Source organism: Onychomys torridus, chromosome 2 (assembly GCF_903995425.1).
Source record: "Onychomys torridus chromosome 2, mOncTor1.1, whole genome shotgun sequence".
NCBI classification, from domain to species: domain Eukaryota; kingdom Metazoa; phylum Chordata; class Mammalia; order Rodentia; family Cricetidae; genus Onychomys; species Onychomys torridus.
Genome location: NC_050444.1, coordinates 119,959,313 through 119,972,401, shown reverse-complemented (window position 1 = coordinate 119,972,401; position 13,089 = coordinate 119,959,313). Strand labels below are relative to the sequence as shown.

Sequence of the window (13,089 nt, the reverse complement as noted above, 5' to 3'; positions counted from 1 at the left end):
CATTTTTGGTTTTTGGTTGAGACAGGGTTTCTCTGTGTTGCAGACCTGGCTGTCTTGGAACTCACTTTGTAGAACAGGCTGGCCTTAAACTCACAGAGATCTGCTTGCCTTCCAAGATTGAAGGCATGTGCCACCACCGGCCGGCCACTTATTTCCTATTTACAACATTTATAGATTTACTATTTACTTATATGTGGAACATATTATAAGAGGAAATTTATAATAGTAAAATCAACACTGAATTAAACAATTTTAAAGGAACAGAACTCAAAGCCATCATTCCTACAAACAAGGATGATCTGGTTACCTAGAACCGATGTAGAGACCTATTTTCTCACTTTCAACAGCAAACATGTAGAATTAAATACATTACAGAGAAATTCCCGAACTTTTAATAAGCAAACGGGGTTGTAAACATGGGAGGAAATAGACAGCTAGGAGGGCAGCCTATTTAGCAAACGTAAGAACCCGTTAGGAGGAGAGGATTTGCCTTCTTTAACCTTCATGAAATAAGGGGAAAGGACTGAGAAACAAGCACTTAGCTATAACTGAGTAATCACAAAGGACTACCAAGAGAAACATAACAAGGACAGCTTGAAAACAAGGGTAGAAATGAGCATTATTAACGTGGCTAAGTCCAGCCCCTACTTATATGAGTGAAGACCTTCATTTCATGCTTATTGCCTAAAATTCCACAAATTCAAAAGGCCATGTTCTTAAGTGCTGTTGTTACACAGGTTGGTGCCAATACTTCCCATTCCCCTATAATTAGAAATGTGAAATCTCTTAGAAACATCTGTTGCAACAAAACGTAAGGACCACACTTCTGTACAATAAACAAGTTATTTCAAGATTATTAAATCACACATAACAAGACTGGTAGAACTTACCTTTAGAAACTCAAATTTTGAGCTGAGTACGGTATAGGGGAGAGTTTCTTTAAAACTACAGTTTTATAAAATACTAAGGTTAATTATTAAGAATTATTGTAAATTGCTAAAAATGTGAATATAAATATTCAAGAACTTCAACACAAACGCTGTTTGCCCCTCCCCCAGAGTATTTTTACCTGCCCACAATGATGGCAAGGAGCTTCTGCACCGGTTTCAGAATGAGCAGCAAGAGAGGAACTGGAGCGGCCAGAACCCGCGGAGACGTGTGCAAACTCCGGGCAGCTCTTACCGCAGGGCAGCTCAGGGGGCAAGGGTCTGTGAGAGAAGGACCGCCAACCACTTTCCTCCACCCTTGTCTTGGAAAACAATCACCCCACACAGTACGTTTGTAGGTAAGCACCCCCATTTCCTGGCGTTGGGCATCTGAGAAGCATCTTGATTTTTTGTGACTGAGAGTCCTACAGAAATGGAAGTTTCCAGGCAGTAAAGTCACCGAATGACACTGACTGACTGGGTTAAGTCCTAGGCCTGCATTTATAACTAGGGGCCTTCGTAGGTGTGAACAGCCTGCCGGTGGGTTCTGCTGTCTCCAGCTGGCCAGGGAATTCACTCCAGAGAGAAAACGGTGTCTCCTGGCAGCCTGCAGTCCATAAAGGAAGCTCATCCTGCTTTTGCTTGGTTATCTAAAACACACCAAAAAAAAAGATATGAGCACCTGTGGAAACTATGTATTTACAAATTGGGAATGCAATGCTTAAGAAATGTGTGTTAAACATCTTAAGATAACATTTGCCTGTGTTTCTACCCATCACCCACAGCAGCACCTTTCAACAGGACAAACCAAAGGAGTGCACACAGCATTAGTTCACTACACAGTGCTTATTTTCAACACTTAAATCTTTTCACTTCATTTTTAAAGAAAAACGTGTTGTTTTTTAATTGCAGGGAATCTATTTGATCAGAAAATCACTTGAGGGGAATGACAAATAGCTTAGGTAAAACAACAATAAATTTGTATCAGTTGACAAATAAAAAATGAATATAAGGGATAGAAAAGCCTAATTTACAAAATTTCTTTCAAATAAAACCATGAGACTTAGCTGGGCATGGTGGCGCATGCCTTTAATTCCAGCACTTGGGAGGCAGAGGCAGAGGCAGGTGGTTCTCTGAATTTGAGACCAGCCTGGTCCACAAAGTGAGTTCAAGGCAGTCCTACACAGGGAAACCCTGTCTCAAAAAGACAGAGAAAGAGAGAGAGACAGAGACAGAGACAAAGACAGAGAGACAGAAAGAGAGACGGAGACAGAGAAACTGAACTGACAGACTTTTAATCGGAGTCAGGATGTAAGAAGAGAGACTTGAATGCCATCTAAAACTGGCTTTAAAAACAAGAATACATAAAACAAGGGTTTCAAACTTCTTGGCAATAGGCAATGAAAGACGGAGAGATGGGAAACAAGATGAGACCCTACGACTGCTCCAGAGAACCGCCTGATGAGTTTCAAAAAAACAGACAGGAGAGTAGCCCCTTAACTGCCCTAACCTGAAGGGGTGAAGCTGGAGGATCCTGTGGACCAGGTAGCTGGACCTACAGACGGAGGAAGGTGACATGGAACAGCATCGAGAGAACTCAGCATCTGCGCAGGCCCCTCCCTAGTCCACTGAGTACTAACTGGTCACGTGAGTAAGAAATTCCCCGAAGCTTGGAAAGAACCGTAATTACAGGGCACAATACACAGGGCAGAGTGCACTGCCTGCTCCCATTGATCACAGCGGGAAAACTTAGCATTTGTAAATCACAAGCATTGGGTGGAAGAGCCTGGGCTCGGCACTAGAGGAGAATTAGTACCGCCCTGAGAACAGTTCTGCCCTAGGAAGATAGACTAAAACAAACACCTGTGAGTGGTTCTTAACTGGAGGATAAGATCCAGCTTGGTACAATGACACTCAAAAAGATGAAACTGCTTCTAATAACCACATCCTGGATTTCCTTCAAAAAAGCTCAAGAATCAAAACTACCCAACACTAAGCAACATACAGTTTACAATGTAAAATTACCAAGCAGGAAATGAGATCATCAGGGAGAAGAAATATTAGTCAAAGGAAGCTAACACCTAGGTAATTACAAATGGCAGTATTAGTAAGCAAAGACATTTGAGTCACTATTTTAACTATATTCCATGTGTTAAAGCAACTCCAGAAAAATTCTCAGCATGTTTTATACAGACATGGAACGCATATTTTTAAAAGGCTATCTTTTAAATCAACTTCTAAATTAAACCACAAAATTGAGGATGAAAAGTACCTGGGTAACATTTACAGCTGATTGATAGGTCATAGTGGAAATAAGGACTTGTGAACTGAAAGACAATCAGAGCTAAAACAGACAGGAAATGCAAGAGGCATCAATGACATCGTTGAATCCTCTCATGGCTACAGTCCTCAGGTGAGGCAAGGGTGGGTAAGAGAAAAAGATCTCAAAGAGGCAGTGGCCAGAGCTGGGCCAAACTTAATGAAAGCTGTAAACCCACAAACCTACGAAGTTCAATGAACCACACACAAAAACACAAAGGAAGTTCAGACGATGGACCTCCATTAGGTAGCGTTCTAGCTCCTTCTCCAGCCCTGGTCTCTAGCCTGCTGCAGAGGGAGCAGCAACTGCTAACAAGCTCCTCCTCCATCTTCACAGCTACAAGAAATGCAGTCTGTCCAACCCAAGGCCTTGTGTTTTGTAGGGCCTTGTTTCTCATCTAGCTGCCTCCAAACTGTCCAGCCTCCCTGTATTCCCTGTAATGACGATCATAATGAGTTAGTGCACCCACCCACTCCGCAAACTTAGAAAAGGAAGGAATTCTTTTGTTCCCCCAATCTCCCGGTAGGGGAGAATCTGGGTTCCAGTCGCCAACATGGTGGCTGGTATATGTTTACCTGAAGTAAGTTTCAGTGCACGTACTACTGAACCAGCTCTCAACCCTTCATTCTTGTCTAACTGGAACAACTCCTAAGCACAAAGAAAAAAAAAATGTCACATTTGACATCTTAAGTAAAATACGTGGACCCTTTGAAAATACCAACTACCATAGCTCACTCAAGAAAACATAAAGAGCCTTACAACTGCTTTACGAGCTGCAGTCTGAACATGTGCAAAGTACTGTGCATTAATTGTACAGCAATCAACTATTTTTGAAAGGGACTGAGAAAGGCTGGTAAGAAAGTTCAGCAGGTAGGGCACTTGCTACCAAGCTAATGACCTGAGATCAATCTGTGTGGCCCACATGAGTGGAAGGAGAACCAGCTCCTTCAAGTTGTCCTCTAAAACCCATATATGTGCTATGACATACACATGCATACAGACACACTTACATACAGATTTAAAAAAGACAGACTAATCAAATACATTGGATAAACTCTGTAGTTCAAAAGACAACATCAGCTTCAGAAGTGAGACAAATGGGTGAGTCTGAATACAGATTTGTTGATGTAGGCAATTACTTTTCTTGGATGATGATGATATGGAGGTGAATATCTCATTCCTGACATACCTGATGAGTATCTACTCACGCATGAAACTTACTTCCAAGTACTCTTGCTAATACATGCACACATGTACACCTCCACACAACAGTACTTCCACACACATATACACACACAGGATGCAGAGCCAATGCTGTACATACTGATAATCATATCTATGTGGTTATATGTATGTTCCTTAAATTTTCTCTCAATTTTTCTAAATGTTTTAAAATCTTCTTGGGGGTGGGAGGTATGAGACTAACTTTGCTAATACAGAATTAATACCTAAAAAGATGTTTCAGCACTGCCAATTTTAGTGAATAGTGTTCTCTACATACATAGTTGACAATTTGAAGGTTATTAGACTGTACTTGTATGTGATTTATATACTATACCTTTGTGTTATGGTAGTCCTTTTTGAGTTACTATGAATTAAAAATGAGTAGAGTCAACTTAACCTACTAATAGCTTGACATTAACAAGATACTTTCTGTTGCAGTGTATTTGATTGCACTGTGACACTCCGAGGCTGTGTTAATCAAGCTAAACTTGGATGGGAAGCAGAGTCAGTGACCTGTTGACAAGAATTGACCATAGAGATTTTGGAGGACCCGGGATACAATAGAGAGGCACAGGAAGGAGTAGGGAGGGGCTTAGAGAGATGTGCAGGCCTTTTTGATCTGGGAAGTGCGGGGGGGGGGGGACAGCTGGTCACCCCTCTGCCACTTCTTTAATCTATCAGGTCTTTACAACGATCCTTGACTCCAAGTTTTTATTGATAATAGAACAAGTTAAACACTTCAACTTCCTGGCTTCCTTTCTTCTGTGTTGCACTAAACCGAGAAGTGGAAATGATGATCACAATGATAATTTACACCTAAAAGTTATTTCAAATGTATCATGTATGGGAAAGTGACTGAGAACTGTGCTGTTAGGCCTCCTTACCATGCAGACTGAGCTCTTCCCCAGACCTAGATTACATAGGTCAGTCACTCCAGCTGCTCTTGACACACTCAAGAGATGCAGATTACAGCTGCATGGGGCTGCTGCTGGCACAACACGGCATCCTGTCTTACAGTAACTGTTTTTAGAAGTAGAAGCAATACCATCTACGGTAGTAACAGAAAGCACAGCATCAGTACTGTGTGCTATACACAGGGTACTACGGGTCCTGTATGTGAGTAACGCCTTAGACTGCATTAGGACAGATACGATGTCACTAGGCAACAGGAGTGTCTGGGCTCCATAGTAAACTAATGGGACCATCCTTATGTATTTGAACAAGTCACTGAGTTCTTCACTGGCTAAGTGGGATGGAAGTTATAGAAAGAGCATAAAATATAGTCCTTATCCTTGTGGAGGTAGCATTCTAGTCAAGAAGACAAAGGTGAGATTATTGGGGGAAAATACATAAAGTATCTTATTAAAGCCACATACTCTGAAAAATAAAACAGAAGAGTAAGATATTCCAGAGCAGTGGTCTAGCTACACAAGGCAAAAGTCTCTCTTAGGCCATTTGGGTAGAAGGACAAAAAAAAAGATGGTTTATTAAAAAAGTATATTTAAGGGTTTTTTTGTTTGTTTATTTTTTTCTAGAAATCAAACTACAAAAGCAACATGAACACATTTTCTTTCCTTCAAATCTGATGACTTACTGCCCTAAAGTTTTAACACTTGCCTGGACATGGCCTCAACTTAGGGAAGGGGCCAGCAAGTCATGTTAGTCCCTTAAGGCCATTGGTCTCAAAGCTAACAGCAGACACCTACCACAGAGAAAACTTCCCATGAAGCAACTGTAGCACAGGAATATAAAGATGCTTGTGTGTAGGGCCTTCAGCTGGTGCTGCAGCAAGCCAAGCCTGTGCAAGCCCGACCCATGAGGAAAAGCTCTGCAAGTGTTTGCCCAGAAAGGATGGTGGGATATGCATGTGGTGAGTGAGAGACCACGGAGGGAGGGAGGGAGGAAGGGAGGGAGGGAGGGAGGGAGGGAGGGAGGGAGGGAGGGAGACTACCCACTGATGCATATGAACACCCAAAGGCCTTCCTGAAAGTTCTCTGAAACCCTGCTGTGCTTTCCATATCTTCACTTGGGAAGCTCCCTAAAGTAATTCCTTCCCTTCACCCAGTTTCTGTGTCTTACAAACAAATGATTTCAAAGACATTGTCATGGTAGGAGGCAGCTGCACAAGTTCATGTGCAAGTTAATATTTCCACGTTGTATGTGTTGTGAAGCAATCTGAGGGACACCCCACCCCCTTACACAGATTTCCCAATCTTCCAAACTATGCTATATTAGCCCTAGGAATTTTAACGTCCAAAAGATCAAAGGCCACTTTAAATCAGGCCTGCCAATCTACCTCCACCCAGCTCCCCGGGTTCTGTGACCCTGTGTGTGAGCTCTTCTACAGGCTCTAGCCAGTCACTTCAGTTCTGCTTTAGTCCACTGCCAGCCCCTCCTCCAAGCACCCTAAAGCAATCCTTAAGAAAGGAAAAGCAGGGGGTGGCACATGCCCCTAACCCCAGCACATGAGAAGCAATAGCAAGTCAGTCTCCATGAGGCTAGCCTGATCTACAACAGCAAGTCCCGGGACAGCCAGAGCTGTTATACAGAGCAACCCTGTCTCAAAAAAAAAGAGAGAGCAAATCAACAACCACAACCGAAACCTAACCCAAAGAGTCACACCACTGAAGACTGTATTTTTAATTAAAAGACAGAGCTCTGAGCCACAACAAAGAGATATGCTAACCTGAAGCACAGCAGTAAATGCTACCTGCAAGTGCCCTGAAGCTAGTGTGCTAGGGCAGGCCTGGAGGCCAGCACTTGAGTCCGGGAACTGTGGAAGATAATTCAGAAAACAAAACTTTCTGCACAACAGGATAGGGGGGAGGGGGCGAAGTCAAAGGTCAAAAGCAAGACTGCATGACGCTTCCTGCAGAGATGCTCTCTGTGCGGTCCGATGTGGTAGCCCTGGCTAGGTGCGTTCGAGGATCAGAATTTGTAGTCTGTTTTGTTTTTATTAAAGTTAGTGAAGGAGTTATGAACCAGTGGCTGTCCCACTGAGCAGTGCAGGTTTGTGTGGGAGATGCAGGTAAACTTCCAGAGTCAGAAAGACATGAAAACAGCAACCCAAAGAGGCCCAACAATGTAACAAATCAAACCTTTATGTTGCCAAATGTTTCAAAACTTTCTACAAAAGCCCCAAGATCAGATTTACTGTGAAATTTACCTGTTTTAAAATGTCGTCAACCAAATAAATAAACCTTGATTATCTTAACCAAAGATTCACCTATCTCATTCAGTTCAGGATTGTTTTATTAATTCATTATACAATGAGTGAATGCTACATGTCAAACACCATTCTGTGTTGTAGACAAAGCAGAGAAGAAAACAGACAAAAATCCCTGCCCAATCTGTAAAACTAGTAAAGATAAAACACAACGGATACAAAAGTAAATCTCAGAAAAGTCCTAGTGTAATTTAGAGGGCAGAGTGGTGGTTAGGAGGGGTCCAGTGTTTCCTTTCAGGGCAGTTTAAATTTTTACGGGGTTTGTTAACTTTGTAAACACCAAGGCAAGCAAGCACTTTTGTAATTACCGTTGGTTTTCTACGAGCTCCAATAAACTTCCTAATGTTGTTTCCTGGCTTCCCAGTTCTGCAGGCACCCTCTCCAAGCCTCCTTCAGCCGCTGCTAGATTCTACAATGTCTGCTTTACTGACACCCCTCAGAAGATAAACTCTCATCCCCATGCCGGCACACTATTCACACTGCTTGGCTCTGCTCATATGAGAAGAAAACTGCTCATTTCAGAGCATGTGCGAACATGTTTAACGCAGTCTACCCATGGAAGGTAAAAACAAAAGCCCCCAAACACTAGCTACATAATTAAAATCATTATCATTTCCACCACTGACAATCAATCTCGTGCCACCCAGAAGAGGAACAGTAGTTGTTAATCTGTAATCACTAACTGATCCTTTAAATAGAGGTTTTTTTTAAAGGAGGGGGGTGGGGGAATCTATCCATTTTCGAAGAGCCATTCACCACACTGCACAGCATCTAAGAACGAACTGTGGCCGCCACGTGCTCTTCAAAGAACCATGGCCCAACAAACATAATAAGCTGGCAGACTTGTAGGATTAGGAAATTAATGATATGAGAAAATTAAACAATTTGGATTGCTAGCCTCTAAGAACATTCCAACCCCTTAATTCTTCAAGTGCCATCTCAGAATGAGCAAGTCGTGCGCTCACTGGCACTCACAGCTGATGTCTGGATGACAGTTTCAACAACTCTCACTGAAAACGACTATTTCTTCCCTAGTTTCTATGGAAACAGTTGTCAGATTGGCAAAAATAGAACATGCACTTTGAAATAATCATTCAAGCTAAGTACATGATGGATGGCTTCTTAAAAAGAAAGTTACCAGGCTTGGCTCTTAAGTTTCCAAATGTCACACAGCACCCCTGCACGCTGGCTGAGGATGTCTGCTATGAAGCTAAATCCTTTTAGAGGGGGCTCCAAGACCTTGAGAGTCGCTATGAGGCGGTCAACTCCTATGAAGCTCTCAACCCCTAAATTCCAAATGTAGTATTTTCATCTCCTGGGACTAGCGTTTCTGGTTGAGGTTTGCCCGCACAGGTGCCCCCTGTCGCACCGCAGATGACATGTAAATATTATTTTTAAATGATCCTTGAACATAAGTGTTTTCAGAAAATCAGTAAGCTCCCTGGAACTGCTCCGACTGTCCTGATGCTGCGGGCTGGAGCCGGAGCACAAGGACGAGCGGCGGGGCGGAGGGGAGACCCGCACAGGCCAGGCCAGAGACACCGCAGGAGGAAGCCCTGCTCCGGCGGAACCCACCACCGGCGGCCGGAGGCAAGCTTCCAGAAAGCCCGCCGCCCCGGCCGTTCGCGCCGACCCCAGCGTGGCCCATGCCCATGCCCACCGCAGCCCCGAACCCCTGCCCCAATTGCCCATCTCCGCCCTCCCCGCCCAGCTCAGGGAGAACGCCGCGCCGTCACCGTGAGCACGCACTCTAGCCGCGGCCTGAGCGGGATCCAGCAGCCGGCCTCCGCGCAGGCGCACACCCTCCCAAGCCCCGCCCCCTCACTTCCTGCCCTTGGGACATCCCGGGTACCTCTTGCCCCGCCCACGTGGCGGGGCGCGGTGTCTCCAATAACCCAGCGGTCCACAGCAGGCTGCGGCCCCGGCGGACTGTCGCGCCCTGGCACACCCCCATGTAGCTGGAGGAGGGAGGATACCCCGGGCTAAGCCACCTGCCAGGAACTACACACTTCCTTGGTACTCGCCAAGGCTGTGTTGGATCTCGGCAAAAACGCACCTGCAGTAGTTTCTACACCAGTTCTGTCCAAAAGGAAAACGGTTTCAGGGTCTGATGGAGGACTGAGATGCCCTGGTTTGAAGCTACACTGCGCTGATGGTTTTGATTATGGGTGTAACATTAATTCCAGCATTCCAAATTCTGGCACTCATCCCTCAGACCTAGGGTGATACGTGTGCATAAAAATAAGACTAAATATGAAAGACTGTTTCACCATGATCTCTTCCAGACACTAAGGTCAGCGGCCTTCGTGACAACAGCTTCTGTAGTGACCTAAGAGGAGATTTCACTGTGGGAATGGTTTGCACGGGTGTGTGAATACTGCCAGGCATGATTCCCTAGGAACTGCAGCTAGCCACCACAGCCAAAAAATGACGCTTTCTGAGTAGATGAATTACTCTGTTTTCCTAATAGGCTACCTGAGAGACACATTAAAGCTTTAGCTTTACTATTCATGTATTTGTTAAGTCATGCAACAAATATTTGTCAAATGCGTGACAGCACTGCACATAGTGGTGATATTAAGATCAATGTCATATAGTCACTATAATGAAAACATCATGCAATGGTGCTTGAAAACGGTGGAGAGGGAGCTTGGCAACACTGATTTGCCACATCTGCTAGAAAGGCTGTGGAAATATTTACAGACTGTCATAAAATGTAGCGCTACAAACCAATGGGAGCTGGAAATAGAACTCTAGGAATCACTGACAAGGAGGAAATGACCCAAACTTTGGATACTGTGAGGAAAGGAGTAGATGGGTTGAGAGAAAACAGAACCCTGGAAAACTTAGACATTTTCAAATTCAAACCAGGGTCCAGGGGTTCATATCTTCAGTCTCAACACTTAGGAGGCTCAGACAGGAAGATCACTTTGAATTCAAAACCAGGATGCCAGCTATCATGGTCAGTCTCAAGTCAACCTGGCCTATATGGTAAGACCTTATCTCAAAAACTAAAAAACACAACAGTAAAAGGAGAGGAGCTTAGACAGGGCCAGCCAAAAGGAACGGGAGGGGATTGGAGCAAGTACTCACCATATTATAATTAATAGTCATTTAGCAATACTTAATTTTGAATTCAGAGATCAATTGTAGACTCTTTTTTTTAGAATTTTACTTCTTTTATTTTAAGGTTTATTTATTTATTATGTATACAGCATGCAGGCCAGAAGAGGGCGCCAGATCTCATTACAGATGGTTGTGAGCCACCATGTGGTTGCTGGGAATTGAACTCAGGACATCTGGAAGAGCAGCCGGTGCTCTTAACCTCTGAGCCATCTCTCCAGCCCCAACTGTAGACTCTTGATGACTTTCAAAAATGGCTGGGATATGTTACCTATCTAAGGCCCACTATTGGAGTAACAACTCAAGAACTGAGTAATTTGTATCAAATCTTAAAAGGTGACAGGACTTGAATAGTCCAAGAGAATTATCAGCTGAAGTTTAGACAGAATTGGCTTTGGTGGAAAAGAAAGTACAGGATACACATGTGGATTGTTTGGATCTGGAGCTTGGTTGCATACTGGTTATTTTACCTTCTATGTATTCCCCTACAGAGATTTTAATGCAGAGGGAATATATTATCTTAGAATGGATATTTTTTTACCACACAAACAGAGCAAAAAAATTAAAGACATATGTGGAAAAGGTTTTTGAGTTGATTCTAAAAGGAAAATTAAGACTTCGTCAACTGACAGGAATGTACCCAACAGAAATTGTAGTTCATTTCACTAATGCTTAAGTTTCCTCTCTGTGGGCAGAAAATGAACATTGACAATGAGTTTGCAGTAATTTGGGGGGAGAGTTTAACAACAGATATCCCAAAAGCAAGAGACTTCAATTCATAAAAAGAATCAATTGTGTCCTTCCTCACATTGTACAGGGAACACCAATTTCTGGAGCCCCTATATTCTATACTGATTCAAGTGAATCAGGAAAGGAAGGTTATAAATCAGGTTTAAGTAAAGTGGCTCAAAGCCCTTTTGATTCTGTCCAAAAGTCAGAATTATATGCTATTATCATGGTATTATTGGATTTTACAGAACCTCTTAATGTAGTTACTGACTCTCAATATGCAGAAAAAGTTGTTTTACACATTGAAACTGCTAAACTTATACCTGAGAAGTCAGAATTAACTTCATTATTTATACCTACGGGAAGAGTCAAGAAAAGGAATCATCTCGTATATATAAAACACATACCAGATCTCATAAGGATCTTTGTGTGTTCAAGGATACAACAAAGCATGGTGACAAAGCAAGCCTTTAATCCCAGGGAGTGAAGGCAGAAAGCAGAAAGGTATATAAGGCGAGAAGACCAGAAACTAGAAACTTTTGGCTGGTTAAGCTTTTAGGCATTTGAGCAACAGTTCAGCTGAGATTCATTCTGGATGAGGACTCAGAGGCTTCCAGTCTGAGGAAATAGGATCAGCTGAGGAATTGGCAAGGTGAGGTGGCTGTGGCTTGTTCTGCTTCTCTGACCTTCCAGCATTCACCCTAATAACTGGCTTCAGCTTCAGGTTTGATTTTATTAATAAGACCTGTTAAGATTCCTGCTACAGAGAAACTCTGTCTTAAAAAAAAAAAAAAAAAAGACTAACAAATGCTTTACATTTGATCAGATATAACCTGCCAAAAGGGAAGCTTCCCAAAGTTATGGTTGGGGCAGAGTTTTGTTTTTTGTCTTACCAGGAAAATGAAGGCAATCAGCTAAGGAATCTGAAGACCACTGGACAACTGAGACATCTGAAGGAAAAAGGATGAATCATCCAGAGAAAGTGTCCCAAGAAAAGTAATAAATTGGCCTACTAATATATCACATTTCCAACAGGATAAAATTTCATGAATCTTCCTAAATGTTTGTTTCTGCTGTTCTCCACAGACACATAATGCAAATGGTCTTTTTGTAGTTCAATTAAAAATTAAAACTGGCTTTGGAGTTGAAGCATGACTCTCTCCTTGTCTAAATCCAAACATGCTTGTTAAAAAGGAAAATCCAAAATCTCTGTCTTATGTCAGAAGAGCCACTTGATATGGGACAGAAGAAAAACCAACATTAAGGGACTATTCTATTGCTACTAATCTCATGATCCTTTGGTTTTATTTTGGTTCTTTAAAACTTTTCTTATGGTATGAATATTATATCAGAATTCATAAGATTAATATATATTAAACTTTTGTCATGATGTTAATGGTCATATAGAGTACTAACTAATTCTAGGAAAGGACTTCATCTAGATTCCTGTATGTGATTTTCGGTTTGAGTATCAGGTACACTAGGAATTAAGTTTTTGTGCTCTGGATATACCTAACAAATTATGGTCCCTTAAGCTCTTT

General features: G+C 42.6%; 1 protein-coding gene across 6 annotated transcripts in view; it reads right to left on the bottom strand.

Annotated features, from left to right (window-relative positions):
• Oma1 (OMA1 zinc metallopeptidase) overlaps positions 1–9,503 on the bottom strand; it is a 58,629-nt gene extending 49,126 nt beyond the window's left edge. For 4 of the 6 annotated variants that reach the window (XM_036177168.1, XM_036177172.1, XM_036177171.1 and 1 more), the window contains exons 1-3: positions 9,446–9,497; positions 3,822–3,894; positions 1,070–1,576 (exon numbers count right to left, since the gene is read on the bottom strand). In XM_036177168.1, coding sequence (XP_036033061.1) covers positions 1,070–1,557 — 488 coding nt within the window. In that variant the 5' untranslated portion in view covers positions 1,558–1,576; positions 3,822–3,894; positions 9,446–9,497. Of the gene's footprint in view, positions 1–1,069; positions 1,577–3,821; positions 3,895–5,354; positions 5,470–9,445 lie in introns of those variants that run through there. The other 2 variants (XM_036177169.1, XM_036177170.1) reach the window with 2 other exon arrangements.
• Between the last annotated feature and the right edge of the window lie 3,586 nt (positions 9,504–13,089).